General features: G+C 43.5%; 1 protein-coding gene across 11 annotated transcripts in view; it reads right to left on the bottom strand.

Moving 5' to 3' along the window:
- The window catches only part of CHID1 (chitinase domain containing 1), a 132749-nt gene that overhangs the window by 16256 nt on the left and 102162 nt on the right, over positions 1–14331 (bottom strand). For 10 of the 11 annotated variants that reach the window (XM_083477748.1, XM_083477746.1, XM_083477753.1 and 7 more), the window contains one exon: positions 13734–13983. In XM_083477748.1, coding sequence (XP_083333874.1) covers positions 13885–13983 — 99 coding nt within the window. In that variant the 3' untranslated portion in view covers positions 13734–13884. Of the gene's footprint in view, positions 1–6437; positions 6566–8892; positions 9052–9827; positions 13984–14331 lie in introns of those variants that run through there. The other variant, XR_014519758.1, reaches the window with a different exon arrangement.

Here is a 14331-nt window from a genome sequence, read left to right as displayed (position 1 = left end):
GCAAATCAACAGGTACACATTCTTTCACACAAACACTTTAGACACTTCAGATGTGTAGAGACAGCTTGTATACTTCTGCCCAGTGGATTCTGTGAACAAGTGTATAGAAAGGGGTAAAAGGATAGCAGGCAGGAGAATCGTGTGCAAGTGAGGGTGGCATGTGGTCACTGGGGCTGCTGTCATGATTGACTGCCGTGCACTAAACCCTGAAACCCTGCCATCAAACTACATCTTGGTTCTAATACCTAACCTCTAAAAGTAGTATGTTCTTAGCCTCCCTTTGCTGCACGGCCCTAATTCCTACTCCAGTGAGCTAATCCTGCTATTGCTTGTAGCTACTCAGCCAGTATTAGGATCCCACTGGCTTCAAGGGTAGTGATAAAGAGGACATCACTAAGGGAAGAAGCATGGAGAGCTAATCAGGGAACATCACATCCAGAGTTGGGATACAGAAAAGTGCATAAAAGGGGATGGAGGGATGGTGTGGTTCTATTGGGATACTTTTTTTTTGGGGGGGGGACTATTTTCTGGAGAGTGCAGGCTGAACGGGCATTGCTACTAGTAGAAGAGTGTCTTCAGAAATCTAAGAAACCTTTCTTTGTATTTGAAGTGTGCAGCCTATGCATGGCATTTGTGAAACTTTAAGAAGAAGAAAGAAAAAAGAACACTGCTAAAAAAACCCTTCGAGCTACTTTCAGACTTTTCACAGGTTCAGATAACATTTTAGCATGCAGTGGGTTACCACATCAATATCACCCTATTCTGTCAGTGGCTCCAGCCACGCTGCATGACATCCATCGGTATTGCTCTTTGGACCACCAAAGAGCATTCAAATTTTAAAGTCAAGTTATCTGATGTCTGTGTTGCAGAATACTGATGGTCAAAGAAAACTTCACCCTGTAACTTTCAGAATTTGCTACAAACCCCAAAATCTTATTGCCTGAATAAGGCAACAAAGAAACACACACACATTAAAAACATACAACACATATCCACCAAGAGCAGTAAATCACAGAAAGCTTAGACTTCTAAAAGGTTGCAAAAACACAAATCAGCTCTGTAAAGTGTTATCCAGGCATCTTAGCGCTATTTGGGCATTAATTCTACTCACGTGTAAGCACACATGCCAACAGGGAGTGCTGCCAAGCCCTGCCTCCACTAGCTCATCACTTTCCTCCAGGTTGATTTGATTTATTATATTTCTATGCCACTTTTCATTCAAATGAATCTCAAAGCGGCTTACACACAATAAATAACAATATCATAATAAACACAGTTAAGGCTCCCTACACAATTGTCTCACAAACACAACCTACCTATTGTATGCGTATTCCATTTGAAGCACTGATTTCTGATCACAGCCAGAATTCCATATAGGGAAGTACAGTGGTACCTCGGGTTAAGAACTTAATTCGTTCTGGAGGTCCGTTGTTAACCTGGAAATGTTCTTAACCTGAGGTACCACTGTAGCTAATGGGGCCTCCCGCTGCTGCCGCTGCACGATTTCTGTTCTCATCCTGAAGCAAAGTTCTTAACCCAAGGTACTATTTCTGGGTTAGTGGAGTCTGTAACCTGAAGCGTCTGTAACCCGAGGTACCACTGTACCTGTTCTTGGGCCCTGTCACATTCTAGCACTCAGTGGCTGTGCCCGGCACTCCCTTCCTAGGGTGGCTTGTCTGGCCCGCTGTCACATGTATTTCCAACAGGAAAAGGCAGGCTAGACAGATCTTTGGTTTTATCATGGTGATTCAATTTTTCTGATGCTTGTTCTTAATAGCCCAGCCTTCTGCAAACTTGTATCCCCATATGTTGTTGGCCTACATCTCCCTTCAGCCAGTGGTGAGGATGGCCAGTGGTCAGGATGATGGGAGTTATGGTCCAACAATATCTGGGGGCCTGGACTGGAAAAGGCTTTTCTAATGTGATGAAGGGAAATGTAACCCAAGGTCCTTATGCAGATACGGGTTGATTTTGTTCTCCTATTGAGTTCTATTAGACAATGCAAATGGGCAAGCCTGACCTTATTCCAGCGCAGGAGTCTTCTCAGGAAGGATTAAAGAGAGGGGCTGGGCTTTTCTCAGTGCGTGATGCCCTCCCACTGGAAATCCTTGCCTTGGTGGGCCTGCCAGACTCATTCCATATACACCGACAGAAAACCTGATCAAGATGTTTCGAGTTCAGAAGTTTTTGGAGGGAGAGGTTAACAGACATTCAGGCTTATTTTACTGCTTATGTATCACTTTAAAGTTTTAACTGGGTTTTAAATCAGTGTTAACATTTTATGGATTATTTTTTTAAAAAAACTATTGTTTATTGAAAGCCTCCCTGAAGGTCTTTTTATTTAGTAGAATATACATCCAAATAAATAAATAACTAAAGTCCCATGTTAATAATATAAAACCTACCCTGCTACACACAATTTGTTGCATTTAATTTTATAAGCAGTTTAAAACCTTTTTGCCATAAATCTACACTTTCATAGGTTTTTTCTAACAATCATGTCCAAGAATCTTCCATAGGTACAACTAGAAAACTGCCAAGGTTCTAGAGGCACTGGAACAACCCTAGAAATGGGATGCAAACAGCAGGATCATTCACTCTGACACCAATCAGCTAAACCCCTCAAGCATGAGTCTTGATTATATTACGCTAAGGCACACAATCATAAGTGTTATTACGGGCCAATTATTCAGCCATTTTTGAACCAGCTGTGGTCTTTGACTTTATGACCCCATGCAGCAGTTAATTTCTCTGGCTGATTGCACGCTCTGCACAGAAACCATTTCTGGTTTATTTCTTCCCCTTTCTAAATTCACTTGATGACGTTTCCAAACAGCGCTTCCTTTTGCAATTTATTTTGCAATGCAGAAAGAGGGACTGATCACTCTTCAGTATGAAGATGTATGAAGTACATCTATTACCTCAATCCCTAGTACTATAGAAAACCAAGCAATGGGTTTATTTTTAAGAATGAAACGGGTTAACTTTACACCTAGGGCACATGACCATTTATGTTTTGTATTCCCCCCCCCCATTTTTTCCATATGCTAGCTATTAATTTCTTCATATGATGAAAGCAATACAGTATACAAGAACCAGCACCACCACATACATGAGAAACCAGCATAGACCAGAAACAGAGTGAACTGTCCATCCTTGCATTTGACCTTCATTAATTTAGTGAAGAGAAACGGCATGTTAAAAAACAACTATGCATCATCCCTTTGCATCATGAGAAGCAGCTTCTGAGCTTTGCTGGAACCCAGAGCTTGAAATTCTCCAGTTGAAAATAGTCTTGCATTCACTCTGCTCAGATGTGGAGTGGCAGCTATTTCATTTAAGCACAACGTGCTATGTTTCAATGCTACTCAACTAGCTTGAAAGGGTGGAGGCTAAGCTTTCTCCAAGAAAAACTCTAGTTAAAATTTTGTGTATGTCCCCCTACTATTTGCATGGTAGCAACCTTGTAGATACTCCTGTGTGTGGTGGGGGTGGGGAAATAAAACATGCGCACATAAGCCAAATGTAATTCTACATTGCGAACAGTTATTTGAACAGAGCCTGAGATATTACAATTGGTTAAAGAAAATTACAACAACGGAACACATAACTCACTGGAACTGCAGCTATTGCTCCAAATGAAAGGATGACCTGCCGTGATTTAAGTATTCCAATCTTCCTCATAATAAAGAATACAGTATTCTCACTAATAGTTCCCTCACGAAGACTGTCTCGTATCTACAGTGCACAGAAGGCAGCGATATATGGCAGTGCTTGCAGCTGGGCACAGAAGGTGGCACCAGATATGGCAATGAAAGCACACATAACACAGCTTCCCTGTTGGGCTCACTGAGCACTGCAGAAAGGGCGAGGTGTAGCTCAGTGGCAGAGCGTCCGCTTTGCATGCAGAAGCTCCCAGGTTAAATCCCAGGTACCTCCAGGTAGGGCTGGGACACAGCCCTGTGTGAGGTCTTGGAATGCCACTTCCCGTCAGTATAGATAATACCAAGCTGGATGGACCAATGGCCTGATGTAGTGCAAGGCAACTTCCTATGCTCAGTTCTGAAAAAGCTTAAACTACAGAGACACTTCAAAAGCTCCAAGGACTTTCCTCCCCCAATAAAAAGGACCCCTGACCATTAGGTCCAGTCGTGGACGACTCTGGGGTTGCAGCGCTCATCTCACTTTATTGGCCGAGGGAGCCGGCGTACAGCTTCTGGGTCATGTGGCCAGCATGACTAAGCCGCTTCTGGCAAACCAGAGCAGCGCACGGAAACGCCATTTACCTTCCCGCTGGAGCGATACCTATTTATCTACTTGTACTTTGACGTGCTTTCGAACTGCTAGATTGGCAGGAGCAGGGACTGAGCAACGGGAGCTCACCCCATCACGGGGATTCAAACCACCGACCTTCTGATTGGCAAGTTCTAGGCTCTGTGGTTTAACCCACAGCGCCACCCGCATCCCTTTCCTCCCCCAATACTCATCCCTTATTGATCACTGTTGACTGCATGGGCAAGAGTCAACAGTGATTCAGGAACCAGAATCTCACCCCCTTCCCACCCCTGGCCCCAGGAGACCTGAAGTTTCCTGGAATATGAGTGCTTTTTGGATTTTTTAAAATAAAAAAAACCCAGATCTCCACATTTCAATCTAAAAAACTGTGTTAGCCCTCACTTCAGCTTCTCATTTTTTGGCGAACGGCTGAAGAAAAAGCATGAAGCGGTGCTCAGATTATGTTAATTGCATGCAGCAAAATCTACCCGTTAGCTGTGGCCTTTGGCTGATCTATTCCGCTGAGATTGCAGCGTGTTGCCTGACTCCTCCTGTACTCAAGTTGCTAACAACTGCAGTCGCCAAACACACCGCAGCATTTCTCAGCTGCTTGAAATTCACCACCCAACTGAAATAAGCAGAGAGCCAGTAGTGACCCAGTGCTAATGAAGATAGTGATGGGATTTTTAGAGGGAAATGTCCACATTAATGATCTTGTCACTTCACTTAGTTACAAAACAGCTGGCGGAGATGACATGATTCAGAGGGATCAATCCATCATCACACTTCAACCTTCCTCCGTGCTCATATTTCATTACCCATATCCTGTTACAGGAGCTACTGTAAAATTCATAGCTTTGGGGGTTGAGGATTTTGTCACAAAGACCAGCAGGGGTGGCTCAAAACTGTCAAAGGGAGACCTAGAAGATGGCAGCTGCTGCCATCTTAGGATCTCTGTGTGTAGCTATTTATGCCAACGGAAGATAAAATACACAGCTGCAGAAAATGTTAAACGGTTAAGTGAATGGAAGGGGGAAGAATCTAAAATGGATGCAAATTCAACTCTGTTGGAAGGAAAAACTTCCCACTCAGTAGATGTTCAGAGGCCGCAGTCTAATTTGTTTATGGACAGGAATCACAAGCTTTTATAAAGGAGGTAGTAAGACTAGCGGCTAGGTTATAAAATAGCCCTAACCATATGGTCCCAATGTACTGTCCCATGTACCACTTGTCTGCCAAAACCCCTTTTTCAGTTCCACCATAGCTCCTAATTAGCACTATCCCTGCTCTCCACCCTGCAGCTCCAAACTTCTCATAATCTGAACCATCTTTCCACATGCCATTGCTTGCCATCTAAAATCCTGTCCTGTTCCATGTGGGAAGAGATGCCCCCACGTCCACACAGTCTGGGTGACACTTGTTATCCAGCAAGCCTCGTTTTACACTATGGGCCACTGCTGCTTGTTCCATACATTTGCACCTTGCCTTATAACCTGGCAGATTCCAAACTCTCCTTCTCTTGCCACTGAAACGAGTATGGAGCAGACAGAATCATAGAATCAATTCCCCTGGAGAAGGGGTAGCCAATGCTGTGCCAACCAGATGCTTTTGGACTACAATACCCATTGTCCCTCATCATCCTTGATGATGGGGTCGGGGCTGATGGGTGTTGTAGTCCAACAACATATTGGCTACTTCAGAGATACAGGCTAGCATATGACTGGGGAGATGGTTCCGTTTTGCCCTGTTTGCCTCACAATAGATATAGTGGTTTCCAAACAAGCCTCTACACTACAGTAGTAGCTGATGGGTTCAGGTTAAAAGCAATATTCGTGGGAGGCAAGGGGGGGGGGCAGTCTGGGATTTATATTGTACTTTAAAGTCCTTGCGTATGAAGCCCCTATCAACACATTTCCCAAAGCCCTAAGAGATATCTGTTAGGCACTCAAGGTAAGATTCCAAAGGAAAGAGTCATTAATTCTGTATAGATAAGGTTAAAAAAAGAAGAAGGAGAGAGACAATAAACATTTCAGAAGCTTTTATCTGTTGTTACCCGAGCCTTAAGGCTAAAAAGTAAGCTGTTGCCACTTATATAAATCCTGTTAAAATTTAAAATGTGGCTGAAAGGTCTTTTTTCAAAGCACTTTTCATATAACACTCACCCTTCTGCTTCTGTGTTGCGCAAGAGATGCCAGCCTCTACTTTTCTTTTTCACTGGGAGACATATCAATGATCTTCTGGTTTGATCGGCTGCCCAACAATGCTACAGGCTGAGGCCTCCGTGCATAAACTGAAAAGCAACAAGGAAGCAAGTTTCTCCTAGGTATGAGCCTTGCAATGCTCAAGCACATGCCCACTCTGCTATTGATTCACACATGTATACTACAATGCTAGACTAGCACAGGGCTCAGCTTTAACATTTCTGATATGTTTTCACATATGTCGTCACTGACATACTGATAAATTAACTCCTGTTTTTGTTTTTGTTTTGTTTTGTTACATGGGCTTCCCACATGCATCTAATTGGCCAACAGGATGCTAGACTCAAAAAGCCTTTGGTTTAACTCAGTAGGGCTCTTCTTAGGATTGGAAAAGCTAAAAGGTCCCTCGGAACCAGATATCACCTAGATATTAAAAAACCTTTGTGCCCTCCACTTATGAATGGACTCCCAACGCTCATCACCCCCAGCCCGTGTGGCCAATGGCCAGGGATGATGGGGCTTTAATAACATCTGGAGAACACAAGGTTGGGAAGGCTCAGCTAGGTGGATCTATAGGCCAACTCATTACAAGGCTGTCTCAAATGCTTGATTATCTGTGCAGTCCCTTCCACTTTTTTTTCGTAATTAAGAAAAGCTTAATTAAGAAAAGCAGAGGCTTATTTTGGCTCTACAGCTGTTTTGTCCCCTCTTAAATGCCTAACTGCTAACACAAGCAATTTGGAACAGCCTAATAACAGTATTGAGCAAAACTGCATTCTCACAATGTTTTTCCCCAGACAAATAATGCTTACTTATAATTTATATTTAACTTGACAAAATGCTCTATCATCTTAGAGTTGCCACTGGTATAAAACATTTTAATCATTTTAACAAATAGCAAAAGTTTCCTGTGCTACACTGTGGTGCTGATAGTCCTTTGTCTTCATATTTTTAAATGCAGGGAAGATAATGAAAGTCCACTGCCACTTTCCCCTTCCCAGGTATGCTATTTATCACACCTGCTAACAAAAAACGCTGCTGGTCAAGAGCCTATCAGCTTGGAAATGAAGTGGTAAAGGTAAAGGTAAAAGGCCCCCTGACCATTAGGTCCAGTCGTGGCCGACTCTGGGGTTGCGGCGCTCATCTCGCTTTATTGGCCGAGGGAGCCGGCGTACAGCTTCCGGGTCATGTGGCCAGCATGACTAAGCCGCTTCTGACAAACCAGAGCAGCGCATGGAAACGCCATTAACCTTCCCACTGGAGCAGTACCTATTTATCTACTTGCACTTTGATGTGCTTTTGAACTGCTAGGTTGGTAGGAGCTGGGACCGAGCAACTGGAGCTCATCCCATTGTGGGGATTCAAACTGCCAACCTTCTGATCAGCAAGTCCTAGGCTCTGTGGTTTAACCCACAGCGCCACCCGCGTCCCACAAGACCCTATCAGCTTGGAAATGAAGTGGAGCCACCCACAAATAAGCTGGTGGTTTTTAGGGCTGGGTAGAATGTTTCTGCCCAGTAAAATTCTGGAGATTTCAGAGGGCTTTGGGGGCCCAGGAACAGGAGACTTTCCAAAGAAGGATTCTGGGTGCTGTTATTGTGGACTTAGTCGGCCTACAGTTAGTTACAAGGTGGTCTGAGGGCCCTTTTTCTCCAACCCCAGCCAGCACGGCCAATGCTGAGTGATCATGGGAGCCATAGTCCAACCACCTCTGCAGGGCATGATGCTGGGGAAGTCTGGCCTAAAGGAACCAGAAGTTGGGTAGATCAAATGAGCCTGCTTAGTTTCTGTTTGTGCTGGGTCAGCTTCTCCTAAAATGAGCAGACCACCTTAAAGTTGCTCACATTTAGCAGGATGCCAGGATTGGACACCAACACTTTATTGTGTTCAGAACAGAGAAGTGCCAAGAGCTCTGTGACATAGGGATATAGGGACTTTTCTTCCTCCGTTTATGGAGAGGAGCATGCCAACACCATTTTGTGGTCCTTTTTCTGTCCCTCTAGATGTGGCAGCTGTTGGGTGTTATGCTGTGCCCTGATAGCAGCCATTTTGTGAGTGTGCGCCCAGAGTACTTTTTTTCAAAATTCCAAACATGACCCCCAAAGGTTGCTATTGCTGTTCACCTGCAGTTGGTAGGAGAACAGAATTTTAGAGTGGCAGTTGAAACCTGTCCTTTCCCCTTCTATCAATCTCCCCTGTCCGAGGGCCTGAACTGCATTACTCAGGCCCTATTCCAGGTTGACTGACACCTTGAACAAGAGCACTCCTAGGGAGTGGGGAGACACAATTTAATAAGAAAACTAACAAATAAGAGCTGAGGGAGAATGCATCTGCTCTTGCTTGAAACAAATGGAATGCGGCCTGGACACTTATCTGAAAGAAACCAGACTGAAAGTCAAGAGGAGAAGAAATTTACCTGAACTAGCCTCCTTGGCCAGGCTCCTGTGCCCTGGACTTGTAGTTAACATCTGTGACTGCTTAATGCGGTGGTGCTTATTGTGTGTCCCCACCATTCAATATCCTTCTTGGGTACACAGGAGAGATTGTCTAATTGATGTCTGGAAAAAGGGCAGTCCTGAAATTAAATATGGAACCAGACATGGTAGTAGCAGTTGGTGCCTCAAAAACACCCCACAGTTCTTGCTCGCTATGTTCTGGTAAGACTCTGCCAGTTAAATTTACAAGGCAATCCTAAAATTTAGCTGGCCAGCTACAGTATGATCTAGTCCTTGTATATTGCTACTCCAATCAATTATTAGTTCTTCATTTCTCCCAGATCTATTGAAGATTATAAAGTCCATTTGCAATCATGGAAGGTGTTTCTTTTGCTTTTGTTTTTAATTAAGTGGATGTTCTGCTGTACATTGTTAAGAGACTCCTGGCAAATAAGTAATTCCGACTATGACACCGCCACCAACAAAACTGTCTCCTTTCAAGCACATTTGAGAACCCAAATAAAACAGATTGATGTGCACCTCATCAAACTTGTGCACATTGCAAATGAAATTCATGCACACTGATCATCAGATTGCAAAACAAACCAGAGGAAGGGGAAATGAACTGAACATAAACATCTAACACAAAGTGAGCACTCTGCAAAATAGCATATTAAAAGCAGAACAAATTCCAAAGTATAAGTAACACACTCAGAATTTATATGAAGTGAACACCATCCAGATTGCAAACAGAATAAACGACCATATACGCTAACAACAAACTCATTCTCCAATTGCCCATCCTTATGATTCCAAAACTGGCAGGTTCAGAGGAGCTTCAAGGTCTGCAGATGTACAAAAACCATTAAGTGGGGAAAGAAAAAACCATTAAGGGGGGAAGAAAAATAAGCCCTACCTGGACCAGGAAAACAGAATGGAGTCTCCAGAAAAATGGCATGGCTGATGGGATGCAATCCTGAACAGGAACACTCTACACTGCAGCATTATATTACGGGTTCAACTTAACAGTCTGAACAAGTTGCTGAAAGAAGCATGAAGGTAACACAGGAATACAGTAACAAATCCAGGAGAACCAATCAGGAACAAATCTGGACGGGTAAGGCAAAAGGAATGACATGCAAGATTTAGCCTGGGAAATATCATCTTTTTCTTGTTCCCAGGTTGGGAGTTGGGGGAGACCAGTGCAAAGGCATTGGGCTGTAATCATCTAATCTATACTCAGAGTAGACTCATTGAAATTAACGTGTGTAAGTTTATCGTGTCCATTAATTTCAATGGGTCTACTCTGAATAAATGTTAGTTTAAAACATTATAATATAATAACCACCTTTTCCCTAGCTGTTCCCAAGTTTTTAATTTTTTTGGCAGGGGGAACCCCCTACATTATTACCACCACTTTTCCCTCCTGCCTGACCCACAGCAGAGATTGTTCCCAAGTTGTACGGGGATAGGAGAGCACAATGCAAATGTAGAAACATTGGGTGCGATTTAACTAATGACTCCTGTCAGCAGATGCTCTGCACAAGGATATGTGGAACTCGGATTTTCCCCCTTTCCCCCCTGACGCATGCCTCTTGCACCCTCCAAAACTGGGTCAGAGGTATGTGTCAGGAGATCCCTTTGAATAGCATGTGGGGAGAGGAGAGGGGGATCGTTTCACTATTAATAGGCATTAATAATATTAGGTCACATCTGCCATCCTGTATTAAAAGCTCCTATTCATTATACATAAGGATGCAAATATGATATGAATATATAAAACTGTAAAAAGCTACAAATAAAAAGAGCTCCTATTCATCTTGCTTGTTTCCCATACTCTGTGCATTAGCATAGAGATAACTGAAACCACAAATCATTCCCTTCAGCTGATTTCTTGTAGTTTCCCGCCCTTTAGCAGGTTTCTGGAGCATTACCTCAGTGCATCAATTAAGCTATTATCCCCAGTATGAGGTGTTTCCCTGTCATCTGTAACATTGACTCTCCCCCCCCCCATAGGATTTAATTTCAAACTCTCTTCATCAGGTTTGCGAGACTCTTAGCAAACACATTATTGCCAATCACTGTGAGGTGCAGTCTATCTCTTGCCAGAAGGCCTTCCTTAAGGAAGCAGAGACCATGGTCTAAAAAGTCAAACTCTTCCTGATACCACCTGCGCAGCCAGTGGTTTAATTCCTCTCTCTTCCTGGGCCCTGACCTTCAACAGGAAGGAGTGTTGAAAAGCCACCTTTGTGTCCCAAGGCCCTTCAGCTTCCTGCACATAGGCCCTTGTCATTTGTCGAAGGCTGTGTCTGGAAATACCGTTTGTACCTACATGAATCAGAAGGAAGGGGTTGTGGTCAATGGGCTTTATAAGACATGGCAACTTTTCTTTCACATCATGACTCTTTGCACCTGGAAGACAGCACACCTCCCGGGACATCCTGTTACCTCTGCACACTGCTGCCTCTGTCCCCCATTATTACTTCAAATTCCTTTTGACTGGACCAGCAACCTTCAGGTTAAATGAATAGAAAGATCCACATGGCAAATTACAGCTGTATTGATACAGCAAAGTGGGGCAGGGGCCTGATTAGGAAAGCTGTGGGATACTTTATAATACACATGGAGTCAAGAGGCTCCAGAGGTGAATCAGAGAGGTGAAAATCAATGGGACTTTAATCAGCACTGGATTGCAGAGGATTTATTTGCTTGAAGACAGCAAATGTAGGCAAGCTCCCTGCTGAGATTAATTAGTGGGGAGGGGACAAAAGTACCACCATTATTTTAGCAAGTGCTGTGAGTAGAAACAGGAACATCAGCAGGTCTTTAAGTACGACCTCATAGATGTCTCTGGTGGTGTACAATATTCCTGTCCTCTCTCTGTGAAATCACATTCCTAGCATTCCCTCTGAGCAGTGGTATCAGACACTCATGCTTCTTCGCTTAAAAGCGCTTTTTCTTTTGAATGAATATATGCAATAAGCATATGAGGAACATTTCTTCTTAAAGAAAGCTTTAAATTAAGCAGTAAAGGAATGCAACCCCATAGCAGAATATTTAAGCATTTAAAAATGCTAACAGTTATTAGTGCTTCCAACCTGTTCAGCCTGCCTATTCCCCAGGTGCTTTTTTCTTGGCCCGTGAACTTCTCTGCACAGAAATTATTTTACTTACTGTGATCTGAAGGTCCATTAGACCACCACCTTGCTGAATCTAAGTAGGTCTGGGTCTGGCCAAAGCCTGGATAGGTAACCACCTGGGAATCACATGTGAGCTGTCTTGGATTCCATGGTGGAAGAAAGGAGTGATATAAAGGTAATAAAAGAACTATAAAAAAGAAATAAATACACATGCCACCTTCTATCCAAAGTTTCAAGGGCGTTTGCAAAAAAACAAAGCAACAATAAAAAGCGACCACAAAACCTGCAGCTAAAAGGTGTGTAAAAGCATAGTAGGTCTAAAATCATTAAGACAGAAAAATGCTTTGAAATGCCTGGGTAACTAAAAAGTTTTTTGCCTGGCTTTTAAAGGATGGCAAAGATGGCACAAGGCATATCTGCTAGGAAGGATAGTCCCTTGTTGAGGTGCTAGTTCTTGCCCCCCCCCCTTTTTAACAAAACCCTAATCTCTGTTGGAGATGACATTTAGAAGTAAGCAACACCAGCACTTTGAATAAGGCCCACAAATGAATACACAACCAGTGGAGTTCTTTTAAAACTGGCAAGATACCATCCATGCAAGCGGTGCCAGTCAAAATTGGTTGTTGCATCCAGCACTAGTGAGCCTTCCAAACCATTCTCGGAGGCAGCTCTACAAATAACACACCGCACTACTCCAGTTGGGATGTTGGCAGATGCTGCAGCTGATGCACCAGTGAAAGGCATCTCATGGTAAAGAGGTTGCCTGGGCCTCCAAAGACAAAGCTGGACCAAGGAGCACCTGCAAGCTGACCCTTCAAGGGGAGGACAACTCCATCCAGAACTATTTGCCTACCATCAGTGTGAACCTGAGAACTATCAACCCAAAGGACCCCTATCTTGTCAGGGTTAAGATTCAGTTTTACCGACCTAAAACCAGCCCCTTATCAAATCCAGGAAGCAGCTGAGCACTTCCACAGCCTCTCCTGACTCAGATGCCAAGGAGAAACAGAGCTGGGTGTCAAGAGCGCACTGGTGGTACTGCACTCCCAAATCCCCAGGTGGCCTCGAGGAATCCCTTCTGGCATCTTGTGCAATCACATAGCACAAGCACCAGGTGGCCAAATAGAAGTCCCCCGTGCAACCCTCTGCAAATCAATCTGCAGGTAGTAGAAGTACCACAATACCATGCCACCAACTCCCAGAGCCGTCAGAAGGATGCTGTGGTTGATCGTGATTTCCAGAGGAGCAGCCAGGTTTGTCACTTGGATCAACGAAGAGCCGTGTGTCATCCACCGATGGTAGACTCAAAAGCCAGCATGAGGTAAAGGGAGAATCAACAGGTTGCCACCCTCCTGACATCTCTCATCACATACGTTATCCAATCAGTCAAAGTGCAACTGTAGGGACTGAACACTTTTAAATGGCTGTATGATCAAGTGTAATTCATGCACTCAATTTAAGCACTGGAATCTTATGCATCCTTACCTGTGAGTAGGTCCCACTGAATGCCAAGGATCGGCTTGCAAGTGTTGATCAACTTAGCTTTAAACATGAAAAAAGAACCAGTAAAATAAATACCTCTTACCTCCTCTCGCTGTAGTCAACTCTCCTGTAACCTTGTCAGAACACTGAAGTCGGCAGCTCTCCTTACTTTACCCATCTCCATGCACTACATGAAGCGCAATAACTCAAATACTCTTTATTGGGAAAATTTGAAACTGATTCCATATAAATTACATTGCCCCCCTCCCCACAAAAAAATCCATCCTGCACCCCCCTCCAGCTCCAGTTGATTGAAGATGAAATGTCAATGAAAAAAAGGATGTCATATTTTTAAAGTAAGTCATAAAAGTAATCCAGTCCCTGGCCAAGTTCCCAGATGGCAATTCCTGTGCCCAGTTCCTTTGCAAGCTCTAACCGCAGTTGGATGGACTGCAAAACACAAGAGACACGTGAAGGATAATTAATTTTGCTGAATATAGACATTATGAACTGATCAGCTGGGGAGGGGGGGGGCGTTGCACGGAAACAAAAACTAAGCAGCATAAATACCTTTCATTTTATTTCATAAGAAGCCATTAAACTAAGCAGCATTTGCTTTGAATTTTTGTCATTAAGTAATCTGACAATTTATTCCTAGCAAACAGAAGAATGTAATGTGCAACCAATTTATTCAGCTGATGTATACATCCTGCCTTGGAGTAACTGTATATAAAATAAACTCGCGCTTTGGATGCATTCCAACTCCATTAAAATCAGATTGAGCCTTTGGCCATGTTC

This window comes from Podarcis liolepis (assembly GCF_965112155.1).
Source record: "Podarcis liolepis genome assembly, chromosome: 1".
NCBI classification, from domain to species: domain Eukaryota; kingdom Metazoa; phylum Chordata; class Lepidosauria; order Squamata; family Lacertidae; genus Podarcis; species Podarcis liolepis.
The sequence above is the reverse complement of the archived record's forward strand: the minus strand, read 5'-3'. Positions and strand labels throughout refer to the sequence as shown.